Source organism: Lemur catta, chromosome 4, assembly GCF_020740605.2.
Source record: "Lemur catta isolate mLemCat1 chromosome 4, mLemCat1.pri, whole genome shotgun sequence".
In the NCBI taxonomy this organism is placed as follows: domain Eukaryota; kingdom Metazoa; phylum Chordata; class Mammalia; order Primates; family Lemuridae; genus Lemur; species Lemur catta.
In genome coordinates this window covers 42,967,506-42,992,323 of record NC_059131.1, presented here as the reverse complement: position 1 = coordinate 42,992,323, position 24,818 = coordinate 42,967,506, and the positions used below count along the sequence as shown (strand labels likewise).

At 40.0% G+C, this 24,818-nt stretch overlaps 1 protein-coding gene across 3 annotated transcripts in view; it reads right to left on the bottom strand.

Annotated features, from left to right (window-relative positions):
- Positions 1–24,818, bottom strand: part of CCDC85A (coiled-coil domain containing 85A) — a 180,955-nt gene that overhangs the window by 151,031 nt on the left and 5,106 nt on the right. For all 3 annotated transcript variants that reach the window (XM_045549654.1, XM_045549652.1, XM_045549653.1), the window contains exon 2: positions 21,790–22,774. In XM_045549654.1, the coding sequence (XP_045405610.1) occupies positions 21,790–22,774 (985 nt within the window). The remainder of the gene's footprint in view (positions 1–21,789; positions 22,775–24,818) is intronic.

The window sequence follows — 24,818 nt, the reverse complement described above, 5'->3', positions numbered from 1 at the left end:
AGCAATAAAAAAAAGTACAAAGTGTAACTACCTGCACAAGATTAATGAACATGAGATTGAGTTTTTAAAAAAATTGACAAAGTTCAAAGAGAATATATTCTAAAGAAGAAAAATCATAGTATCAATTGCTATAGAAAAAGCATTTAACAAAATCCAACACCCAGTCTTGATAAAAATTCTCAAACTGGGAATAGAAAGGAACTTCCTCAACTTGATGGAAAAAAATCTACAAAAAAACTTACAGTTATCATATTTAATAGTGAAAAACTGTAGACTTTCCCCCTAAGATTCAGAATAAGTCAAGAATGTCCTCTCTCACCATTCCTATTCAACATCACACTCGAAATCCTAGCTAGTATTAACAAGATAAGAAAAGGACATAAAGAGTATCCAAATGCAAAGAAAGAAATAATACTATCTTTACTGGCAAATGACATGTCTGTATAGAAAATCCCCAAGAATTGACAAAAAACAAGCAAACAACAAAAACACCTTCTGGAACTGAAACTAGTAAGTGAGCATAGCAAGGTCAGAGGATATGAGGTTAATATATAGCAATATATACCAGCAATAAATAAGTGGAATTTGAAATTTTAAAAAATTCAAATTTTTAAAACTTTATTGTAAATGTCCATTTACAACAGCACATACAAAAAAAGATTAGAAGTACTTAGGTATAAATCTAACAACACAGATCTATATGTGGAAAACTACAAAACTGATGAAACAAATCAAAGATGATCTAAATAAACAGAGACAGTCTGTGTTCACGGACTGGAAGACTCAATATTGTTAAGATATCAATTCTTCCTAACTTGATCTATAGATTCAATGGAATCCCAACCAAAATCCCAGCAGACTTTCATAGATATCAACAAATTAATTCTAAAGTTTAGGTGGGAAGACAAAAGATACAGAATAGATAACACAATACTGAAGAACAAATTTGGAGGACTCATACAACCCAGTTTCTATAATTACTCCAAACTACAGTAATCAAGACAGTGTGGAATTAGTGAAAGAACAGACATATACATCAATGAAACAGAATGGAGAGCTCAGAAATAGACCCACACAAAGGTAGTCAATTGACCTTTAACAAAGAAGTCAACTCAATAAAGAAATAACAGTCTTTTCAACAAATGGCACTGGGATAATTGGATGTCCATCTGCCTCCCTCCCTCAAAAAAATTATCATAGACACTGACCTTATATCATTCACAAATATTAACTCAAAACAGATCACATACCTAAATGTAAACCACAAAATTCACACACTGGATAATTAGCTCCCTAATTATCTTTCACATCTGTTACCATTGATCTTCACCTACAGTTTCCAAGTAGTATGGCAATCAATGGAAAATCCTAATAATTCAATTTAGACATTTATTTATGCAGGATTTAGTATGTGCAAGTATCAATCTATATGCTTTGCATACATTGCCTTACTACTCACAACATCTCTAGGAGGTAGGAAATATTACCATCCTCTTCCTACACATGAGAAAACTGAGGCCCAAAGAGGTGACATAACTTGTCTGATGTCATGTAAGTAGCAAGTGGAGACGCCAGGATTCAAACCCTGTCCAGCCACAGAGTCTGTACTCTTAACATTGTATATACTAACGTCAACTTTCTCCCTAGAAGGAAGCTGTGCTTATCCATACAGTCTTGTCTCAGCAGTGTTCAAGACCACCCCCTACTGTCAGTCAAGTCTGGTCCCCTGTCTGTCCAGCTTTATTGGACATGTCTGCTGCCACATCTTGGCCTTCTGCCCACATGCCATGTCCTGCTGCTGACCGTACTCCTTCCTCCCTTAAATTCCAATCCACTGCCAAGGGTTCAGAAGTAGACCCACGCAAATACAGTCAATTGACCCCACCAAAGCTGTGCCATCTACGATCAGGTCACATGTATCAGAGGGACTATTTTTGGTTGTTCTATTTTCAGTTATCAGACTTTGCTCCTTTTATGCTTGAGTTGAGACAAGGGAAAAAATAAAATCACTTAAACAGCAACTTTTTATACTTGAAATAAATACTCTTTAATATCCAGTCATTAAAAGTGCATTAGTCTCTTTTCAAGGGGTTCCTAGAGTGCACAATAATAAAAATTTTAACAGGCAGTTCAATCCCTGTTTGGCCTAGATCCTAGAGTCTGGGGATTCAAGCAAAAGTCATCTCTCTCTTCTCTGCCTCCAGCCTCTCAGAAAAAGGCAGTTCCTAGAACAACTCTTTTTATTTGAAACATAAGTGACTTTATCTTCAACTCTTGGTAATGCAAAGAAACTGCTCCCAGTTAAACAAATCTAAATTCTCTATAAAACAAGATCGTGGATTCCAACTGTAACACTTGCCACCCTAGCCATTCGAAGCCTGTATTTATAAGGTGTGAAATAATACAGACAAATGTGAAATATGGACCTAATACACTAATAGCAGGCAACAGAGGCCCCAGGACTCGGAAAGCTTGAAATTGGGAAATTCTGGACACACTCAAAGCATATCTAAGTGCTCATTTCTTCTTTTATAAACAATAGTGACCAAGGTGAGCCCTTTGAAAACTATCAGAGATGATATAAAAGTATAGAGCCCTAGCCAAGACTGCAATCAGTTGAGAGCTCTTCACCTCTCATATCCTTGATTCTGTGATGTTATGTCCTCTTTACATACAGTTAACGATAATTAGCTTACATACGAGGTTTATTAGCTTCTAAGATGCAGATATTAAAATGACAAAATAAGGAGCTAAGAGGTGAAGGAGATGGCTATTCAACTGTCAGATAAATATAAAATCAGGTGCACTATTATTTTCCTTCGGGAAGAAGAAAGGGACCTAACATTTATCAGCTGCCACTATTATTAATTGCTACCTACATTTTCTAAATAAGGTGAGGCTTTGAGATGTGAAGTAAGATGTCCCTAATAATATGCTTACGAAGAAACTAGAACCAGAATCTGTGCATAGTGTGCATGGCTCCAAAGCTCATGTGCCTCCCACTGTACCAGGCTGCTTCTGATAGAACTTGTGTGAAAATTCTGGCTGCTCAATGAAAGCACGAAGAAATGTGTTACAAGTGCAGGTACACAAACAGGAAAGTTGTTGTTGGCATTTACCAGTGAGGATTGTATTTTAGACTCTTCACTCTTGTGATATATACAAATATATCACCAAGATACACAGATTTTAGATAAAGATCTTTCATCATTCTCCTCCCTAATATATATTTATGTTTTCTCTTTCATAGAGAGCACAGGAAGTGATACACTCTCCCTGTCAAATACGAACTCGAAGGGTCCTCTCTCCCATTGTAAGTATCCTATGAACACTGCTGTTTGGCAACAGTAATTCTGGATCGGAATCACTGGTGGGCTTCAGTCAGTCAGACATTTCACACTTAGGAGTCCTGCTCATGCCAGGCACTGGTACATGGAGACAAAAGATGGTTTCTGCCCTCAAGAAATCTGAATTAGAATTGGGAAGACAGACAATAAAAAAAACATAATATTATACTGGGATAAGTGCTATGGGATGCTACAGAAACTCAAAGATGAAGCATTTAGCTCAGAAGGAGAAAGACAGAATATCAGCAAAGGCCTCCAGTGTGGAATCTGGCCAGGTGGACCTAGCAAGTACTCAGAAGCAAGCAGCCAGTTATGACCAGAGCATCTTGGGATGTGAATATGGAGGATGTGGGAGCAATTTGGACACGAGGTCTAAGAGCTAAGTTGAGTCCAGGTCTTGTAGCCCCTCCTGTGCCACATACAAAAAGAGACTGAGTTTTATTTAGAGGCACAGAGATGCCACTGCTGGCTTATTAGCAGAGAATCAGCACGATCTGATGAAGGTTTTAGGAGACAGTTTGGAATGGGAAGGTATTAGAGATGGACAGCCTGCTATCGGGAGTCCCAAGTGAGAAAGTATGAGGGTCTGAGAAAGGCGGTAACAGTGGGGACAGACAGGGGCATTTAGGAGAATAAATAGCCCAAATCTGTTGACATTCTGGGATGATGGACAAGGAAGAATCTGGGATAATATGTAGTATTCCAACGGGTGAAATTGTGATGCCTTCATCGGAAGATGAGAATTTGGTAAAAATGAAAAGGAAGAGTATATTAATAATACCAATTTTAGATGCTTTTCTTTAATTTTAAAAAACTGTGATCGCTTTATTTCTTTCTTAGAAGTACAGCAGCACTAAATAAGACTTCGTCATTGACAATGATAGTGATAACAGCCACAGGATGTTTTTAAAATAATAATAAAGTAAATGGCTTAACCCATATTACCCAGAATAAGGAAATCCAGGAGGAAATGCACATACCCAAGAATAAGAAAGAAATGAATATATGAATAAGAGAACACATTTCTTCAAGTGCAAATACAGGATATGACCAAACCAAGCATGACTCATACGTCAGTGGATTATCTCCTCCAGCCAAAAATCATATACAGCTTCCTAAATAGAGTTTGCACTATAAGTCCATGTGACCGACATTCTTTTCCCCAAAGGGAACACTCAGATTTATCCTCATGAACTCCAACAAAAGATAAACCCTAACTAGAATTTTTATCTAAAATTGGAAGTAACAAGGAAGAACAGTGATCCCTAATTCACATGTCCTTGGGGACAGTCAGATAACAGAAATTGTAATGGAGCTTGGATGCAGTGTAAGAGGGACTGGCGAAGACTAGAGCAAATGGAAACATGCTTGACCCCTTCAGTGGCTTTAAAACGTAGCTGCCATTCCTTGACACTCAGCTCATCAAGAAGGGTAGTCTATGACCCTTCTTCCTGCATCTTGGTGGGCTGTGTCTGCTTCAACCAGTACAGTGGCACAGTATCACTAGGACTAAGTAATAAAAGGCTAGTGGCAGGTGCACTGTCTGGAGAATGAGAACGGATGCGCTTGGGACTCTGACTCGGGGGGGATGGGTGGGACATGGAAAATGTATATAACCTAAACTTATGTACCCCCATGATGAGCTGAAATTAAAAAAAAAAAAAAAAAAAATGTTAAAAAAAAAAAAAGAAAAGTGGTTTTAAAAATGCAATAATAGTGGTTCCTGCTATATTTGTATCCAATTTTTATTTTTAAATATTTTGTCTTATAGTGGGTTTAACTGCGTATACTGGCTTTAAATACATTTTGGAAATCCACATAATAAAACCCCAAATTAAAATTTAAAAAAATAAAATTAAAAAAAAAAAAGGCTAGTGGCTTTTGCCTTGTTCTGCTAGAACACTTGTCCTTGGATCACTAAGGCACCATGTAGGAAACCCTACTATACTGAGGCCACCATGTTGCAGAAGACACACGGAAAGACTACATGGAAATCCTGGAATCTGCACAAAGATTTGGGGGGTGCCCAAGGAGCTCCAAGCCATCCCAGCCTGGGCACATGGTATGTTAGTAAAGATGCCTCCAGATGATTCCCAGCCTCAGAATTTAAGTCTCCCCAGCGGAGGCCACAGACATTGCGGAGTAGAAACAGACCATCCTTACTGTGCCTTGTCCAAACACCTGGCCCACAGAATCCACAAGCATAAATGAAAGAGTTGCTGTTTTACAACACTCAGTGTTCAAATGGTTTGTTAAATAGCAATAGAAAACCATAACGCCTCCACTGCTCTGTTCCCACTGACTACAGCCATATGGGGATGCACAGTCAGTGTCTGAAGACCTTCCAGTTTATCAAAAGAAGACACTTACATTTGTATATGACTTTTCCAATTGTCAAAACACTGTGTGGAACAAATAAAACATGACTTTGACTGGACTTGGCCCTTGGAACACTAGCTGCAACTCCTCAGGTAGTACACAGACTCTTCACAGGCAAAGAAACGTGCCTTTGCTGACAGCCACGTTCAAAGAGCACACACTCAGTGGTTCAGACCACCTTGCCTTACCATTCTGCACCACACTGGCTTTTGTTGTTGCTTTTCCTCAGACAATGTTAGCCAAGAGTCAGCCCTAGTGAGGACAAGGATACTCCCCAAAAATATTCCCAAAAACATTCCAGGATTTGCTGAAGTTCTAGATCTCCATGGATCTTAAGGTCCATATTCTAACACCTCAGAGCTATGATGATGACAACAGATGTCAAGGCCCAGTAAGTTTGGAAGTCAAATATAAGCTCCAGTGTTACGCCTGAATCCATGACCTATAAAGCAGAAATTCAGCTGTGGAGTAAGAGGTGAGCACAGAGCTACTAGTACATAACAATAGCTCAATAAAAGATAAATGAATAAATAAATAACCATTTCAACAAATGATTGATCTGGTCTTCCCTTACCTTGTATTTTGGCATCTCTGCAAAGACAAAATCACGACCTAGTTTAGGTCCACAAAGGTAAGTCTTAAACTAATGAAAACAGAAATGACAAATTCTCCCAAGTTCCCACAGCAGCTAGCTCATTATAGTCCACTATAGATTCAAAGTTTTGCCCGAAATAAAAACACTAAACAAACAAGGCTTTTCTCATGTATACTACTCAGTAGGGAGTTTTGTATACAAGTCAACATTTAGTGCTGAAATAAAAAGAAAAAAAAAAAAAGAACAGACTTCTATTTGCATCTCTGTTATTTTTCCCAAATATCATCCAGGCCTAAAATAATCTTCTTATAAGAAACTAGGGTTTTATTTGTCTGTTTGTTTTAATTTTCTTTATAAGGAGCACAGAAAAGAAGTCACATGAGACTTAGCAAGAATGTTTACTTTCAAATAGGTTGCATTCAACAAATTAGCATTCTGTTTACTTCCTGTGAAATCACTGTACCACAGCCATCTGTACTAGTGAGCTATGATATAAATTATCATATCAAGATTGAATATTAAAGAAGACTGGGATATGTACTCAGACAGCGAATTCAAGTCTGCCACCAGGCCTTCAGATCAGGATGGCTTAGAATGGCCAGACTTTGGCAGAATGACCACAAGATACCTTTCTTCCCTTTCTGGCTGCCTGAGTTAGACCCGACTGCAGGCCTATGTACACAAAGATATCCTTGAGAAAGGTGAAGAATGCCTGTTTCCCACTATTTGGATTATAAATGGAAGGTGTTCAAGGTTAGATATGTGGTACCAAGGAAATTTTGTTTTCTTTAGTATTTACAAGCGGATGCTAAAACCCGTGAAGTACCAAGAATTTACAAGCAGACGAGATGAAATATCCTGAGTGAGACAAAGAGCCAAGGCTGCCGGCTCTTCTAATAGTTCCCTTTGCCCATCTCCCCTTTATCACATGCACTAGGAGAACCTGAAGGAAGAGCAAGGGGAAGCTTGAAAATAATTACCATTTGGAAGTCTATAAAATCACTGTAAAAGCTTCTCTCTCTTGAGTCAAGCTGGGCCCAAGACACTGCTTGCCCCCATGGCAAATGGTTCATCCTGTACCCAATAAATTCTCCCAAGACTGCTCACCAAACCAGGTACTTCTTGATTTACGTTAATGCAGGACTCTTGAAGCTGTCACTATGGGGAATAAAGGATCCTTGGTTGTAACATATACTACTTCAAAACACTGCTGCAGTAGAACAGTATCTTCAGAGAGTTGCCACAGTCAGCACTGGTTGATGCATACGTTCAGATGTGTGCATATGAGGTAGTAGGGGGAGACTGTGCTGGAACAAAACTTCATTTTACAGACAAAATGAAAAAAAAATTAGCTTAGTTTTTTCTGGGCTAAGAAAATTTAGTATACTGAATACTATAAAAAGCTAACACTAAAAAAGAAAAGGAAAAAAAAAAACCTATTCCCAAAAACTCAAGCTCAGCCTTTTTGCACGGCAACCCACTGATGTTACAACAAAGGTCCCATTTACCTAACTAAGCTATTAAAACATAAATGCTGCCCAAATAGTTCCACAGGGAATACAGGAAGAGACGGGGTTCAAACAGAAAAAGGCTAAGTGTTGGTAGATTCAAACATAAAGTTATGTTTCTTAAGAAAGGTTTATTACTTCCTTTAAAGACTATTCAATATAATCAGCACCCCAGCAGCTACAGGGAGAGGTCAGCAAAAGCTTGGTTTCCTGTAAAGGATTTTTATTTTATTTCCTCTCTTGCCCTAGAAGGCATCACAGAATAAAGAACAGATGGTAGATACTAAGGAGGAGAAGCTGGAAGGTGAAAGCTTTTAAAGATACACCAGTTTATATGTCTATCTCTGAAAAATAAAAGCCGCATGTCTATAAATTCACTTGATTGTATATTTTTACAACATGCATATCATCACAGCTGAGATCGTACACACACTTAGCAATGAGGAGAATCAAAAAATGGCGTTATCTGGCAACTTCCACTTACTGGTCCAGAAACCTGGCTGGTGTTCCAAAATGTTTGCTTCTTTTGGTGTTGCTGGGTTAGACCAGAGGTTTTCACTTTGTGAAGATTACTATGTTCAAATAAGAGCTTAAGCGGAAGTGGGAGCAAACAAAACAGTTAAATGTAGAGCTGCTCCAGCTGACGGCTATCCGCGGTGGGAATGAATGGGGTGGCAGAGGCTGCCCACTCCTCCCCACAAATCCCCACCAGCCCACTGAGGTTCCACAGACACTCTAGGGCTCAGTGGAGCACAGCTGAACAGTCATCTGAGACTTAATATAGAACCCAGCGAGCTAAAATAAGGTCAAAATACTAAAGTGGGAAAACATCAAAATGAATGATATTTAAAAGCTAAGTTAATTTTACCACACTAGGCCAACCAAAGGGTCAACAAGGTTCCAAGACTGTTTTTCTACCTTTACTGTTTTAACAGAATTAGTTTATTGATTTTCACTTAGCAGAATATTTCTGCCTTCCAGGCAACTAGGCCATATTTTCCCCCCAAAATCTTACAATATCTTTATTATTGATTCAGAAGATATTAGTCAGAAGATGGATTTTCTTAACTGATGATTCCCTCATTGCAAACTCCTCCACTAAAGAACAGTAACTCAGCATAACCTTCGCTAGAAAAATATAAGAAAAAGGATTAAATCATGGTATAAATATGGGTACATATAGCCCTCAAGCACCAATCATTGTAAAACCTCTTAGTTCAGGAATGCACACTGCTATGGGTTTGAATGTGTTCCCCAAAGTTGGAAACTTAATCCCCAATGCAACAGTGTTGGACATGGGGCCTAGTAACAGGTCATTAGGTCATAAGGGCAGTGGATTAATGTTGTCGTGGCTGGATAGTTATCAAAAGAGCAGTCTTGCTGAAAAAGTAAGTTTGGCCGCCTCCTGCTTGCTCTCTCACACCCTCTTGTCCTTCCACCTCCCATCATGGAGGATGGATGATCAGCACGAAGGCCCTTGCCAGATGCCAGTGCCAGACTCTTGGACTTCCTGGCCTCCACAACTGTGAGCAAAATAAATTTCTACTCATTATAAATTAGTCTGTGGTTATAGCAACACAAAACCAACTAAGACACTCAAGAAATAAAAAAAGAAACTATTAGAATTAAACTGAGTTATAAAATCTCAACAACAGATTTTTCTTTTAAATGCTAAGGAACTAACTAGCTTTCCCGTTCCACTTAGTTTTATTACATGGTCTAAAGAATGAAGAACATTTTACATTCCTTCCTGTACAAGAAACTAATGTTGCTATTAGGAAACACCCTTGGATAGCATTTCACGCCCTGCGTAATCTGGCCCCAATCCACTTTCCAAAATTATCTCCCAGAACCTAGCACAGACCTACCCGTCTCCTCACTGTTCCTTTAACACAATTTGCTCATTTTCACTTCCATGCCTTTCCTCTCCAACACCCCCACCCCTCTTGCCAGCCTATCTAAGTCCAACCACACCTCAGCGACCTCATAACACACCTACCTCCCTGGAGAAGACAGCCCTGACACAGTAACCTATGAGCCATCCTCCCAGGCCCACGGAGGCCCATAGCACCAACTGCTCACTCTTCCCATTTGCTTCTTAATCTCACACCTTCATCATTCCTTACTTCCTCCCATGGACGGGTCAAACCATGAACTCCTGGTATGAAGGGCCTGTGGCTCACTTTTCTGTGCCACTTCACACAGTATCTATCACCATGCTGTACCCATGTTGAACAAATGAGTATGTGTGTATCCTCAATCTCTCATCTACACATCAAACAGTGCAGAAATTGATACAAAGCAAGTGAAATACGAGAATTTGGTTTCCTCCTACCACCCACCTCTGTAAGTCTTATCAGCTCATGCTTCCCCGTACTGTCATTTATGTTTGTTTTAACTGTGGTGTTTATCTCAGGACATACTCTGATTAGCCTTTAATTTGTTGTGATAAATCTCTATTATTCCTGACATTCTTTAGAGCGCATGGCTGTCTGATTAGTCAAGGCAATGATTTATAATGAAATTGCTATAGATTTTGCCCTTCCCTTCAGTTAATGTTACCCTGGAACTAAAGCACACAGAGAGCCTGGTGCCACTGCCTTGCCTTTAGCTTACTCTCTTCTAAACTTTGGTTGATAAGCCATACTCTCTTATCTGGTGCCCAGGTAGTAAAGAGACTTGAGAAAATCCACTCTAGAGTGCAGTAGAAAGTGAGATTCCACTCTGACGTTCCACAGCACTATCCCACTAAGCAATGTGGGAGAATACGTAAGAGATTAGACACCAGATGCACATGTTTCACACATGGTCAGTCCATTTGTAGTCTGCCATCTAAGGCCTGCCCAAGCAAAAGAAACCTACTATCAACAGATTTTAGAACAGAATAAATCCCAAGTCACTTTTACTACAGCTTCCTTAGCTCCCTGTTCACCAAGAGGTGTTCAGACTCATCACTGTTGTGCTTCAAGGGGGATGGGTTCCATTCTGATATTGCCAGATGAATTGCTGCAACCCTAATAGGTTCCCTACCACTCACATGAGTACAGAGAAAATTTAGAACAATGGTTCTTAACAGGTCATGCCATGCAGAGTGAACTTTCCACCTATGCACAGAACTCCTCTAGGAAAATATCCTCATTGCTCCATGTCGGGAGCCCAGGCCCAGCTGCACAACCTCTGGAAGTTGGGTAAGGTAGAAGGCAGGGAGAGGAGCCACAAGTCCGAGCTGATTAGACCTCCAGGATAATGAATCTCCTTTTTCCCTGTCCTGGTGAGAGGAAGGGCAAAAAGCTGGAAGTGGTTCCTGGCTTCCTTGCCCAGGCTCTGCCTAAGTGAAACTGAGTTAATATTATGGCTTCTATGTTTATCAGCATACAAGCCTGTACGAAACCAGATTTTCTATGATGACTGGGATAAAAGTAAAGTCTCAAAACATGTTCAACACTAGAAACACACTTTGTGTTGCATTGTTGAATCTGAACACTTGGCTATGTGCTGTTACTATTCCAAAAACATTTTAATGGTTATGTGTCAGTACAATGTGATCATCTGTTTCTTTGGAGAGAAAAACTGCCCTTTAGTAAATGTATACATTTTCTGTTTTTAAATGTTCAAAGGATCTTCTTTTATGAAATGATAGTGTTCATAGACCAGCAGTTGGTAGATTTTTATTTATTGTACCGTCCACACCTAACAAAGTAAAAAGTTCACAATTCCAGGTTTATTCTCAGGTTCTATCTACTTGTGAAATCCAGATTCTGGGGTTACTGACTTAGAAAATCTCTATTCCAAGCCCCTTACTTGATGGATAAATTATTTTGCCCACAGAGGTTGATGGTGTACTAAAAGGTCATAGGGCAAGAAAGCGGCAAAGCCAGTTCAACATCTGAATTTCCAGCTGGTAAGTGTGCCATCATGCCCTTCAGGAAGTTAGTGCATCACACTATTTTTTTTTTGACACTAAGAGAATTTAAATTAATTAAAGTGTTTTAAAACACATTTTAAATAAATGTCATTTTTACTCACAATTAAAATCAAACTTATCTGAAAATTGTTTTTCATTGCTTTAAAGCTATAAATAAATCTAGGATGCCATATGCCAACATTAGCATCTACACATTACCTTAACATACAGGTAAAATTCCACAGAGACACTCATAAATGTAAAAATAACATAAGGTTTGTGAACAGGTCTAATAGTACCAGCCTAATTCTCTTTTTTAAGTAAATAACTATTGTATACCTGGCTGTATGGACTCTGGTAAAAATGTTTCTATCAAAGACAGATTTAGGTGCTTGGCCAATAAACCCAAAAGTGGGCAATTTTGAGACTGCAACAGGAAAAAAGCCAAATTAAGGATGAAAAACCACATGGCACACGGTTTTAGGGTAGGAATGACTGAAGACTTCTTGATCTCCATTTAAGTGCTAAGGAGATACTATAAAAATAAGCAATTTTCAAGCCTGTTCTTCCCCAGATTTTGAAAAGCTTGGTTCCAAACCGTTTTTCATGAAAGTCACTATACTGGGGGAGCTATTCATGGCAAACCACCTGGATAATGTTTATTCCTAGACCTCAAATTGATCATAATTATAAATGTACTCTCTTCGTAAGTGTCCTCATATGTAAAATAAGCAGCTAAATTCAGCCGGTTTCCCCCACGACTCCATAACCAAGGCAATTCTGGTTGGCTTTTGTAACAATGAAGAGGCCTGCCCTGCCAATCACCATAAGACCATTAACAACGTGCAAACAGTCTTTTAAATTCTTCACCACGTCCCCCTCACAAACTGGTGTCTCTCAATTGCCTTTGTCTGCTATTTTCATTCTTCCTTACTGTAAACTGACTCTTACCTCACTTTCCTCTTAAATCACATGTAATCCATCATCCGCAGATGTGACTAACGACTCGCCTCTCAGGGTTGTATTATTCTGTTTGGGTGGATGGGTGAATTGGCACTTGCTATCTCGGGAAAGAGAAGAGATGCTGAATTAATGAGCTTGGTTAATTTGAATTCTCAAGAGTGGTTCAACAGACCAGGCTGCTATGAACAAAAATCTGCAACTCAGATATTCTGACCTTTTAAATGCCATCAAAAGTGGAATGTAAGTGTACTTTACTTCTGCCTATAGTAGCATAAATCAGAATAACTGGCTTAATTAGTTGTGTTTGCAGTAAGCTGAGTTATTAAAAAACACAACTCCTTGAGAGCAGTTGGCGTTGCCATCTGGCCCATGCCTTTGCTCCTGGTCTCTTTCCCTTCTGTTTCTTGCAGTCCAGAAACCAACACTTCTCCAGACACACACACAGCATTTTGACTGTGAATACAAGTGAGTGTGTAAGGACCAGACCAAGATCAGTTCACCTCCTCAAGAACATTCATCTGGAAAGAATGAATGACTCTCCCCTTAGGGTGGGGAGAGTCCGTGTAGGAAGAAAAAAGATACTGAGGTGGTTGAATTCCCAGACTAGGAGTAGGAATACTTTTTCCATTAAGAATCCATTTTAGCAGCTGTCCATCCAACTGTGAACTGTGTGTCCCATTTGGCTGAATCAGAGGCTCCCAAGCAGTAGCCATGAGCTCACCTACTAGAGCACCAGGTCTTCTTTGGTACTTCTCTAACCTGGAGTCTAGAAATACTCACCTCATCTCACACTCCCATCACTGTATGTCTCTATTACAGTTTTCTGGGGTTTCCAACAGGAATAGAGAAAGACTGGTTCCTTACTCCATTTAGAGTCTTCATCATTGATATTATCCCTACCTCAAGTGCCCTCTACATCTAGAAGAATAAATGTCTTCTTTATAAAACTCATTTGGTGCCCTGGGAGTCAGCTTGATTCTTTCTAGTCCTCTACTAACTGGCCTTGGGCAGTTCACTAAACTTTGTTAGAAGTCAGTTTTCTCATTCAGGATATGGAAGGGTTGAGTACTTTACAGCTGTAGAGTACATCACAGCTCTACGTTCTACCATTCTGTGGCATTCTGAACTAAATACAACTATATTGTCCTAATTTCTTTCTAACTTAATTCTTTAGCATTAAAATAGACATCTAGTCTCAATTAACTGAATAAAATATATTAATATATGCAAGTATATGTGTACATGTGCATATACATATTCACCACCAATTGGGTTTTTTCTCTCCTACTGATAAGAAAACACCATTCTCCCAAAAGCAATTCATGCTTCTTAACATTTTTAAGCAACTAGCAATTATGGACACCTAGGAAGTTATAAGTACACATAACCCAAATCAGGGATTTCCCTAAAAGCCAGAAAAGTCCTCAATAATTGGGAGAAAGATGGGACCTCTTAGTTTCCTTTATTATCAAGACCAGAAGGCAAAATTCTGAGTTTAATGCAACAATGTAATAATATACGTGACTAGAAAAGTCTAGCTTAGTCTTCAAAAGTTAACCGAAACATCCTATCCCTCAACCATATCAGCAGGCAAAAATGGTGTTACAAATATTTTGTTTGCCGATTTAAAAATGAAAGGATTCACTTTCCTTCACGTGGCTGAAAATGAAAGTGAAGGAGGTATGGGGAAAAAGTCATTCAGTATCTTTAAATCTAACGCATATAACATTCTTAAATATATATATGCCATTAAATGCTTTGCATGTGTGCGCACACATGTGCGTATGTGTGAAGGGGAGAGTGACCAAATAATTGAAATATAGTTTTTGAGCAATTCCCAAATCCAACTTTTCCTTAACATGTCCTGTCTCACAGAAAAGCCTGCAGAAGGCCTAAACAACAAAGGTGCTGAAGAATTTAAAAAGAAAAAAAAAACTAAAGTAGATATTTCTGAAGTTTCATTTATCTGGTAACTGAGTAGGTGCCTAGTTTCAATCAAGGACCACGACCAAGTCCCAAGACTTACCGTACTCTTCCATAATGACTTGAGTACAAAAGCTCCATAATACACATAACTCTGTTACAGGAAAACGGTAAATGAACACCATGTGTGAATAACCCAGTTATTGCCTGTTATCTTAGGGAGGACAGACCAGTATTACCTTTGTAAGGATGATAATGTAACCTGCTACTCCTGTGCCATTTTCCCTTTTCTAAATACCTCTTCTGCCTCTCTGCTGCTTAAGCACCCTCTGTCTCAGAAAGAACAGCAGTTCTTTCTATTGGAAACCCTTGAATGGCACTCTAAAGAGAAAGCATTTATGTCAGGAGCAGCAGTAACTTGAACCTCACTCTTTTGCCTAGAGACTCTTATAAATTAGAGCTGAGATTTCATGTCTGTATTCTCAAGTGTCCCATGGTCTACTCTTGATACTGAATCTTAAGTTTCCTAGCTCTCTTGAAAATCAGCTCATTTCAGAACATGAAACTATCTTAATGTGTCCCACAATCAAGTTCAAAATAAATATTTCTTAAATATGCACAATGCTGGCCATAAATATTATACATTAAAGTATTAAGGGCAACTTGGTTATGCCAAAGTATCCAAGAAGCATATATTTGAGTTCTTATCATATTAAAGAAATGCACCCTCTCAATTAACTGAAATGCACTCAAGACCCAGAAAATAAGCAAAAATGAAACTTGAAAAGCCACAACACTTATAGATGACAAATAGATTATGCATTAAAGCTCATGCACTTTACTCATAAAAGGGCACCTCAAGGTTATTTATGCTTAAACACAATTCTAAGCAGTGTGATTATCCACTTTGCTAAGCTATGACCAGCCATGAGATACAGCAAAACAGAATTTAGAAACAACAAGAAAACGAGTTAAAGTCAGGCCTGAGGACAGCAAGGGGTGTTGATGATAGCATGTTGATACCAGAAGTGAATGGAAATCTTTCTTTAAAAACAGGATATTAAAAAGAAAAAGAATACCCATCCAGGGCCATTTAATGTAGGGACCCACAGTTAGTTTTATCTCCAACCATGAGAAGTAAGTGGCCAAAATTTGAGAAGTTTTAGAGTCTAAGGTCATAAATTTCAGTCTGGAAAACTTACTCTACCCACACACTGGCCTAACAGGGCTACACAAGTAAAATATTATCATTATTTTCTTAATGCTTGGCAAAGTTTGACTTCACACTCTTATTTCTGAACATGCTCTTATTTCTTGACTAAGATCCCTAACACCCATGCCTCCAGAATAGTCTATCATTACTAAGAGTAAATGTATGTAGTCTTACACATTTTGTATTTGTATTGTATTCACTTATTCATGTATTTATGAATATGTGTTCATGTATCTATATTCATGTGACACTTGTAAAAAGTTGTTACCTAATTAGGTGGAATAACTCACCATAGCTTTTCACTTCCACATGCTTTGTTCTAAACTATTTCAGTTAAAATGAAATGACAAATGCATCACTAATTCAATGATCACATTTTTTCTATTTTATCTTCTGAAAAGCTGCGATGAGCCAGAACATATAAACATTTAATTGATTCCAACTGGATGTAAAGGATAGGATACTAATCAGTTGAAAGAAATCCTTGGTTTATTTCATGGCAGCAAATTTATGTGACTGAATGCCAGATTTGTTTGACCAGACAAAACCAACTGAATGTGTGCCATTATTCAGATGCAATATTAAAGTTCCTAAAATGTATATAACTATATATACACAACATTGATAGGCAATCTTTAGGGAAAAGATGAAAATGGCCCCCTAAATTTAAAGCATATTACATCGTACTAGTAAATACCTTTCTAAGCCATGTAGGTTTTTCAATATTTCACCTCTCAGATATTTTGCAATTTTCTTAAAATAAACCACATTTCCAATATTAAGCTATGTCATTAAGTTAAAATGTATTCTTATGATAAATGCAATACATTTTGCACATCCAAGTATGGTCCAAGAAATCAATTCTACTTTTCAGAATTTCTTAAGCTCATGTCCTATCAAATGTTACCAAATTATTGTATTGCAGCCTGAAGAACAAAAACTGTTATCTATTACTTTAACCATCCATGTGTCAGTTCACACAATATTTCCACACTCAGAGGACCTCAATTAAAATCAGTTCTGGTATTCTATAACCGTAACTGTTGAAACATTTCTTCCAAAAGGTACTCAATTTCTATTGTCCAAAATCATCTTTAAGGGATGTTCTGACTTTTCCTAAGCAAAATAAAAGATTTATGAGAGCAATTATTCATGCTAAAGTGCACACTACTTAATTCACACACAATTTAGCTTCAGAGAAATCCTGCTGGGTTCTTCCACACACAGGTTATCTTGCCCCTCATACACAAGGCCACTTTGCGTTACCAGCGTTTTTCATTTACTCGTTAATAACCTCAACAGAGAATAAGGAGCAGTCTTAAAACTCAGGGTAAAAGCTATAAAATGGGAGATTTGCAATGCAGTGTGCTCCTGTGGAAAACAGTCATTAGCATTGGAGGCTGTGTACGATCTACATGTGCCACCAATATCCACCATAAATAGATGTTTCTTTTTCTGTCTGGATGTGAAGGATTTAAAAAGTAAAGCAGTCATGAACCTACACATATGTCAGAGCTTCCCCAAATTAACCTAACCACCTGAGCCACCAAAAATGAAAATTTTCAACCCATATCCCAAAGTAATGTGTTATTAGATAACCTTGGTCTAGAGTTGAGAGGGGGTGAAGTTTTACGGTAACAGCTTGGGTCAGTCCTTCTCAGTCCTAGAGTTCAACAAAGAAAGAGAAGTTAACTTTCTTCTTCCCAGGAAGCTGGGGTGTTTGAAACCTTCACGCACATCAACCCGATCTTATGCAAGAGTCACTGATTTAAGGGCAGTGGCAGCCACTTGGTCTCCTTATTAGAATCACCTGAGGATCTCTTTTTTTTTTTTTTTTTTTTTTGCAAAGTGCCAGATGAACTCAATTTGCATCTCTAAATGCTGGGCTCAGGCACTGCTGTTTTTTCAAAGCTACCACAGTAATTTTAAACTGCAGCCAGATTAAAAACCACTATTCTAAAGCAGTTGTTTTGAACCAGGAGCAATTTTGCCTACACCCCACCTGGGAACATTTGGCAGTGTCTGGAGACATTTTTGTCACAACTGGAAAAGTGTCCGTGAGTAGAGCCCAGGGATGCTGTTAAACCTCCTAAAACACATAAGGCAGCACCTCACAACAAAGAATCATCAGGTCCAAAATGTCAATAGCAACACTATTAAGAAACCCTGAACTGGAAGAAGAGTTGTTGGGAGAAACAGCCTGCTCTTTCCATCTCTAGAGATATGCTCACAAAAGAAGAAAAGAACCAGTAAGAAACTTTCAGCATGAAGACTTATAGCCCTGACACTCCATCTAGCAAGGCCAAAGTAGTTCTAAACAGACTTTTTTTAACACAAGTGAATGATTCCCTCATGTGTGCTCTCATTGGCCAGGGTGATGTTGAACGAGGACACAAAGCTATTGTTTACTGGAACTTGCTCAAAAAAAGGCAAGGGGAATCAGACCAACCATGATAATTAAACAACCCCCCTTTTTTTTAAAAAAAAAAAAAAAAGAAGAAGAAGAAGGAAGAGGATAAACAATAAAATGAAGAGTAATGTTTCTTCTATTTATTCCTTCTCATTTGCTGGTAACCAACAATACATGCCTCTAGAATTAAAATCCAACTATTTTTACTACTTTTTCATCTGGATTTATAATGTCCAACAGGTGAACTACTTGTAAGGGTCTCTGATTATCAGAATCATCTCTGTCTGGAAGGTCAACAAAAAACAGAGCTACTGAAGAACTTGAATCATCCAAGACATCCATGACCTGGGCTAAACCCTGTTTGAAAGCAAAGATCTGCCAGCTGGTATCTGAAAGCAAAACTCTATAGTTTCATTGCAGAAGGAAACACTTTCACCTAAGAAAGTTCCACCCAAACTTGGATTTCAATGGAATCAGGTAAGTGAAACCCCCATTCTCAAAAACTGAGGCTGCCAGTTTATGAACAATAGCTAGAAGTGACTATTCAATTACTTAATCTACAAATCTGGACTACAGCAAGCAACTTGAATGAATGGGCAAATGCCTCAATGTCTAGATGTGATAAGTGTTGAATTTACTTTCTATTTGAAAATGGAACTGTCTTCAAACTGAAAAGAAATAGTTGAATAATAACTTCTAAAGAAATAAACACAGTCATGAGGGTTTCGTTAAGTTTGGAGGATTTTTCTTGTGTTTGTTTTTACTTTCGTTGTTTTCTGATCAGCTACTAATTAAGAAATGGTTATACAGGCTTAGAAATATTTGAGAGAGGAAAAAAATAACTAAAATTCATATTTTCTTTCCAGTTGGAGGTTAAACCAACTGTTTTAACCAAAGGTAGCTCTTAGACATCAAGTTCAACTACTGTATCCACTGAGTTTGTAACTGAAAGCACAAGGAGATTTAAAGATGCCAAGGCACAGTCAACTTAAACAGCAATCTTTTTCAGTGATGGTTCCCTCAGTGTGCATATGTCTGTGTTTTTGGAGGGAATGCATATCCTTACAGGTAGTACAATATCCTGCCAGTATATACTTCATCTCTGTTTCAGTCGGCCATAATGCACATACACTTCCCAAGTGCTTTCACTGCTTCCTGTTCATGCAAAAATATCCAAGTGCTCATCCAAAACACTCATATTTCACATCAATCCCAAACAGAATGACTCTGGAAATGACTCAGCAAATCAGCAATTTGGGATTAGCCTCACAACTGGTTCCTATCTCTTCATACACCAATGATTCAAACAAATTGTGTGGGGATTTAAAAATATGAAAAAGCATGTCTTGCCATCCATATCAAAAATTAATTTGTAATGGCAGGATAAATACGAGCTACCAATGCCCACGTTTATAGGCTGATGATCCATAAACATTTCTTTGTGCCACTTCATTTTCCAATTAATTACTGAAATAAAAATGCAATGCAAATGTACTACAAATACACTCTGGTGAGGATATCAACTGTCAGCAGATCTGTCACTTAAGAATTAGAAAATTTGAAGTAGACACAAGAAGTGAACTACAGTACCATTCTATGATAATTTATGTTACACCAAATTTTTAACTAAATTGTTTAAATTTTTAAAAATATTTTCCCAACCCACTAAGTTTATCTGAATCCAGGCAATATGCCATGATATAATAGCCATCTTTACTTAGAGATACACCTTACTTTATGCAAAGTATTGTTTAAAAGTTGCACCTCAACACTTTTCTTGTAAGTTAAATCACACATTGATTAAACTAGAGGAGTTCTTCATGTAAAGGATCCCTTTTGTAAAGAATTGTTTTGTGAGTGAATGAACCACGTGCCCCTAAGTATTCTTTTTAGTTTAAGAAACAAAGTTTCCTTGTAACAGTGAACACATTTACTTCTCAAGCTCATTAAAAAGTAATCAAGAAATGGAATAGTCATTATCTTTACCTTCCCATTAAACCATTACTCCCCACCAAAGTCAAGCTTCATGGCCAATGGCCCATCTCATGATAGTAACACAACCAAATTTTGTTTTTAAATGACTTTCATCTCTTGTAGAGAACTGGGTAGCCAAGGCTGCCTACAGCAATCATGGCAGCATCTCTATTGCCCATGAGAAGAGTGAAGATTCAATCAACTTGGAAAGGCACCAGCCGAAGGCCTCGACACAACAGGTGTATTGGCTTCTCTGGGCTCCCACCTCCCAACACAAACTGAGAAAGCAGCAGCTTCCCATCTTCCCCACCCTTTCTATTTCCATTTGCGCTTAAAAGAACATAGGAAGAATTAGAAGCCAAGCTTCAGGAGTCAATTTTCAGCACTATGAGAAAGGAATTAAGATGAAATGGAATCCAACAGGTAAATCCCCAAATACAATATTGAAAATTTACCCCTTCATGTCACTGCTAAAATTGGCAGCCTCCTCTACTACTAGGAGCTGGCTGCACACAGACTCCAGAGCACATTTCAAATAAAGTGAAAAACCTCAGACATTTGAATGGAAAAAAACTCTCAGTCTATAAAATCAATCATTTTAGCTCCAACTCAACCATGAGTAACATAAAAGGATTGTGGGGGGCTGGGTTTTTTTTTTTCTTTAAGAAATGATTTCTTTCTCTCTTAAGTTTAAAGTGGTTTCAGAACCAAGATGCAGAAAATTAAGCCTCTTCCAAAAGGTTTAAAAGCTCATGTTTAGAGCCACTTCAGAAAATGCAGATGCTATGCTTTGGAAACCAAAGGCGTGTCCAAACACATCTGTACATTTTAAAGAGGTACATTTAAATGACCAGGAAAGATGACTCCTGTAATCAAAAGAGCATACTGTTCAGAATATGCTTAATGGAGTTTCAGGAGAGGGTTGGTGGCTTTTGACTGAAAAGGGAATCCGTTGATGCATTGATTAATAAATGCAAAGAAAAGTCACAGATTCAGGCCCCCAACACAATGGAAAAAATCTTCAAGGTAAAGTAAGGCCTATTTATAGGCATTCAGGCAAACCAGCATCAAGCCTGTTTAGGGACAACATATTTCTTTTTTAATGTCATTGTTTTTCAAAATAAATACTTATCTCTTCCTAAGCTATTAACCGGATTCAAAACCTTTTGGTCACCATTCCACAAGTGAGCCCTACTAGGAAACACCACACAAACAGGAACATGCTCAAGTTCAAGCTGAAAGAATCCTAGAATGGTTCTATTTTTTTAGCTGCAGTACCCACAGATTTCACCCTGACAACTCAGGGTCCTAGGGAATTATTGTTTCTCTCTCTCCTGTAACCCTTCACTCTCAACCTTTTCAGGCTTACTTGGCTGGTTAATTACATAAAATAAAAACAGATCCAGGGGAAGAAACACACATCATGATTTTGAGTCCAATGTTTGCTTCTTTCTCCAACCCAACCCCTAGTCAGCACCTGCACTTTCTTATGTGGCCGGAGAGCTCTTCATCACTCATAACCCTCTACTGAGTTGACCCAACCAAGGCAGCTCCCCAGCACGTACTGACCCACCGTTTATGCCACTGTAGACATTCCGGTGATGGGGTGATGCGTCCTCCTGCGCCTGCCGTCGGAGGGTACCCTCCCTGCTGCCTCCGCCGCCACCTCCACTGCCACCTCCGCCACCGCCACCTCCGCCACTGCCTCCTCCGTGTTTGTGATCAGGACTACCTCCATAATGCTGTTTGAGGTGCTCGGGGCTGGTTCCCCTGGCTCTCGGGAGATGCTCCAGGCTCCCCCCGAGGGCGTGTTTCTGAAGATGCTCCGGGCTCCCTCCACTGTGCCGGGCGTGTTCAGGGCTGCCCCCTGACCGGTGCTTCTGGAAGTGTTCGGGGCCCCCACTGAGCACGTGCTTGGGCAGCGTTTCTGGGCTGCTCCCGGGGTGCGGGTGCCTCTGCTGTTCAGGGCTGCCCTTGCACAGGGGTTTGTGGTGCTCCGGACTGGGTCCTTTGAGTGCTTTCGGGTGATCTGGGGTCCCAGAGGCCCTGGGTTTCTGGAGATGCTCAGGGCTGGCGCTCCCGTGCTTGGAGCGCTCCGGGCTGCCCTCGCTCCGGGGCTTCTGCAGGTGCTCGGGGCTGCCACTGCTCGCGTGGTGCTTGTGGTGGTCGGGGCTGTCGGTGCTGCCGGTGCTGGAGGTGCTGCTGCCGTCACCCACGTCCCGCACATAGGGCGCGGTGGAGGCAGCAAGCTGGCACAGGCTGGCCTGGCTGTCGATGGAACAGCGGCTGCCCGCACAGCCCGTGCCCTTCTCCTCATCCAGCAGCACACACAGCTCCTTGAGCTCCATGTTCTCCTTCACCACCTCCTCCTGCTTCACCTCCAGCTCCTTCAGCTTCTGCAGGTATAAGGCCACTTCCTTGTGCATCACCCCGGCCGTGTAGCGGCCCAGTCTCTGCCACTCCCGGGACACCCTCTTGCCTTTCTGCCGGTCATCATCCAGGAAACAGCAGAGGTCCCTCAGTTCCTGGTTGTCCTCCTGGAGCTTCTGGTTGATATCCTGAAAAGAGAGATGCAACCATTCAAGGGACATACATAAATCAGGCGTCATCGGGCTAAGGCTTCCTGGGAGCAGGAGCGCCTGGAACTGGTGAATTCCCTGTGAGATTAGGGGAGGATGAAGACTTGTAGTTATCCATAAAAAGTAAAAATAACAGGTATCGCTTATGTTCCCTGCATAATACTTTACTTGCATTGTCTCATCTAATTTTCACCAAAACCTTAGGGAATAATAATTATTAAGGTTCTTTTACAGAAGGGGAAACTGGACCTCTCAAAGCTTCACTTGTCCAAGGTCACCCAGTCAATATTTAGGGAGCAGGAGCAGCCAGTTAATTACCAAGAAATCAGTCAGTAGAAAAACAAGGCTCCCCTGCCCCACCCTGGAGAAAGAAAGATGGCTGCTCATGACCTGTGAATGCTTAAAATCTCTGAGGCAACAGACCTTAAAACAGAGCAAACAACAACACTGCTTAGTATTTTAGCCCTGACAAGGATGAGCAGCCGCCCCCCACCGCCACTAGGGAAAAGCACAGTTGCCCCCTAGTGGCATTTCACTCCTGCACATCCAACCCCATGTGCCACACCCACCTGGCCATCTTGTCTCCCAGGCATCCCGCCTAACACAAGCAACACTGAGCCCTTGATACTCAAATCCTCCTCCCCATTTGCATCTCTCTGCAAATGCCACCTCCACTTGTCCCATTGCTCCTTATAAGAACCTGAGGTTATCCCTGGCATCTCCTTCTCCCTCACCTTCCACTTCTGAGCCAAACAGTCTTTGGAGCTCTGCCTCCAAAATTAAGTTCATCTTATTACTTACATGTTTAAAACCCTTTAATAGCGTCTCCCTGCCCTTAAGATAAGGTGCAAAATCCTTCAAGTCTCACAGGCCCCAAATGCTCTGACTCAGTCTACATCTCCAGCATGAATGGTGATTCATTTGTTCATTAACAAATATTTAATAAGCATCTATTATGTGCCAGGTACCATCCAGGTGCTAGGGATCTATCAGTGGCCATAGCAAAGACCTTGACTTCCTACAGCTTTCATTTCGGTGGAAAAGAATGGCAAAAAGCAAGGATAGAATATAATGTCATGCAGTGCAAAGTTCTGGAGAGAAAACTAAAGCAGGTTAAAGAACACTATTTTGCAAGAGAAGGTACTTCTGCAGAAAAGAGAAACATTTGAACAGAGACTTGGGTGAAATGAAGAAGCAAACACTTGAGTGAAGATGATCCCAGGCAGAGAAAGGGCAAGTATAAAAGCTGAGACAAGTGTGAGAGCAAGAGCTCAAGTTAGAGGGAGGCCAGCATGGTGCCTAAAGCACAGTGAGCAAGTCTACCAAGACTGGCTGGAGTTGACAGGGAGGGAAGGAAGGAGTCAGGATAAGGTGGAAGCTGCCAGACCAGCTAGGAGGCTACTGGGCTGGTCCAGGTAGAGGGAGTTGATGGTGGCTTGGTCTCATGATAGCAGTGGAGAAGATGAAAACACCCCCTCCCCATCACGCACTGAGCACCACCAACCCTGGCCTTGTTCCAGGTCCTCAAGGGGCAAGCCCTTCCCCTCTTTCACTTGGAATGCCTTCCGCCGGCCTTCTACACAACCATGAGGTCTCATTTTATAAGTCACTTCCCCATAGAAGCTGTTCTAAAGGCAGTCCACCCCCAGTGCAAAGAAGGCCCACTTTTATGCTCTACTATCACCCCTCAACCTTTTCCTCTGTTATTATTTATTACAATTTACAACCACATACATATGAGTGTGCCTGTCAGTTCAAGTCTACATCCTCACTAGAGTCATAAGAATGCAGATTTCATCTATTCTACTCACTTCTGTGTATCCAGAACACAGAACCTCCACTGTAGATACCTGAAACCAGGCAATTTTTAAAATATGTGGTGAAGTCCCCACTTAGTCTCTATTCGCACATATAGTCAAGGGGCCCAGTGTTTCCTGAAGCACCATGGTTTGGTAGGGATGAAACAGGCAGTTATGGGGCTACTACATAAGATTTCATCTGCTTAACAAAGCCTGAAAACCTC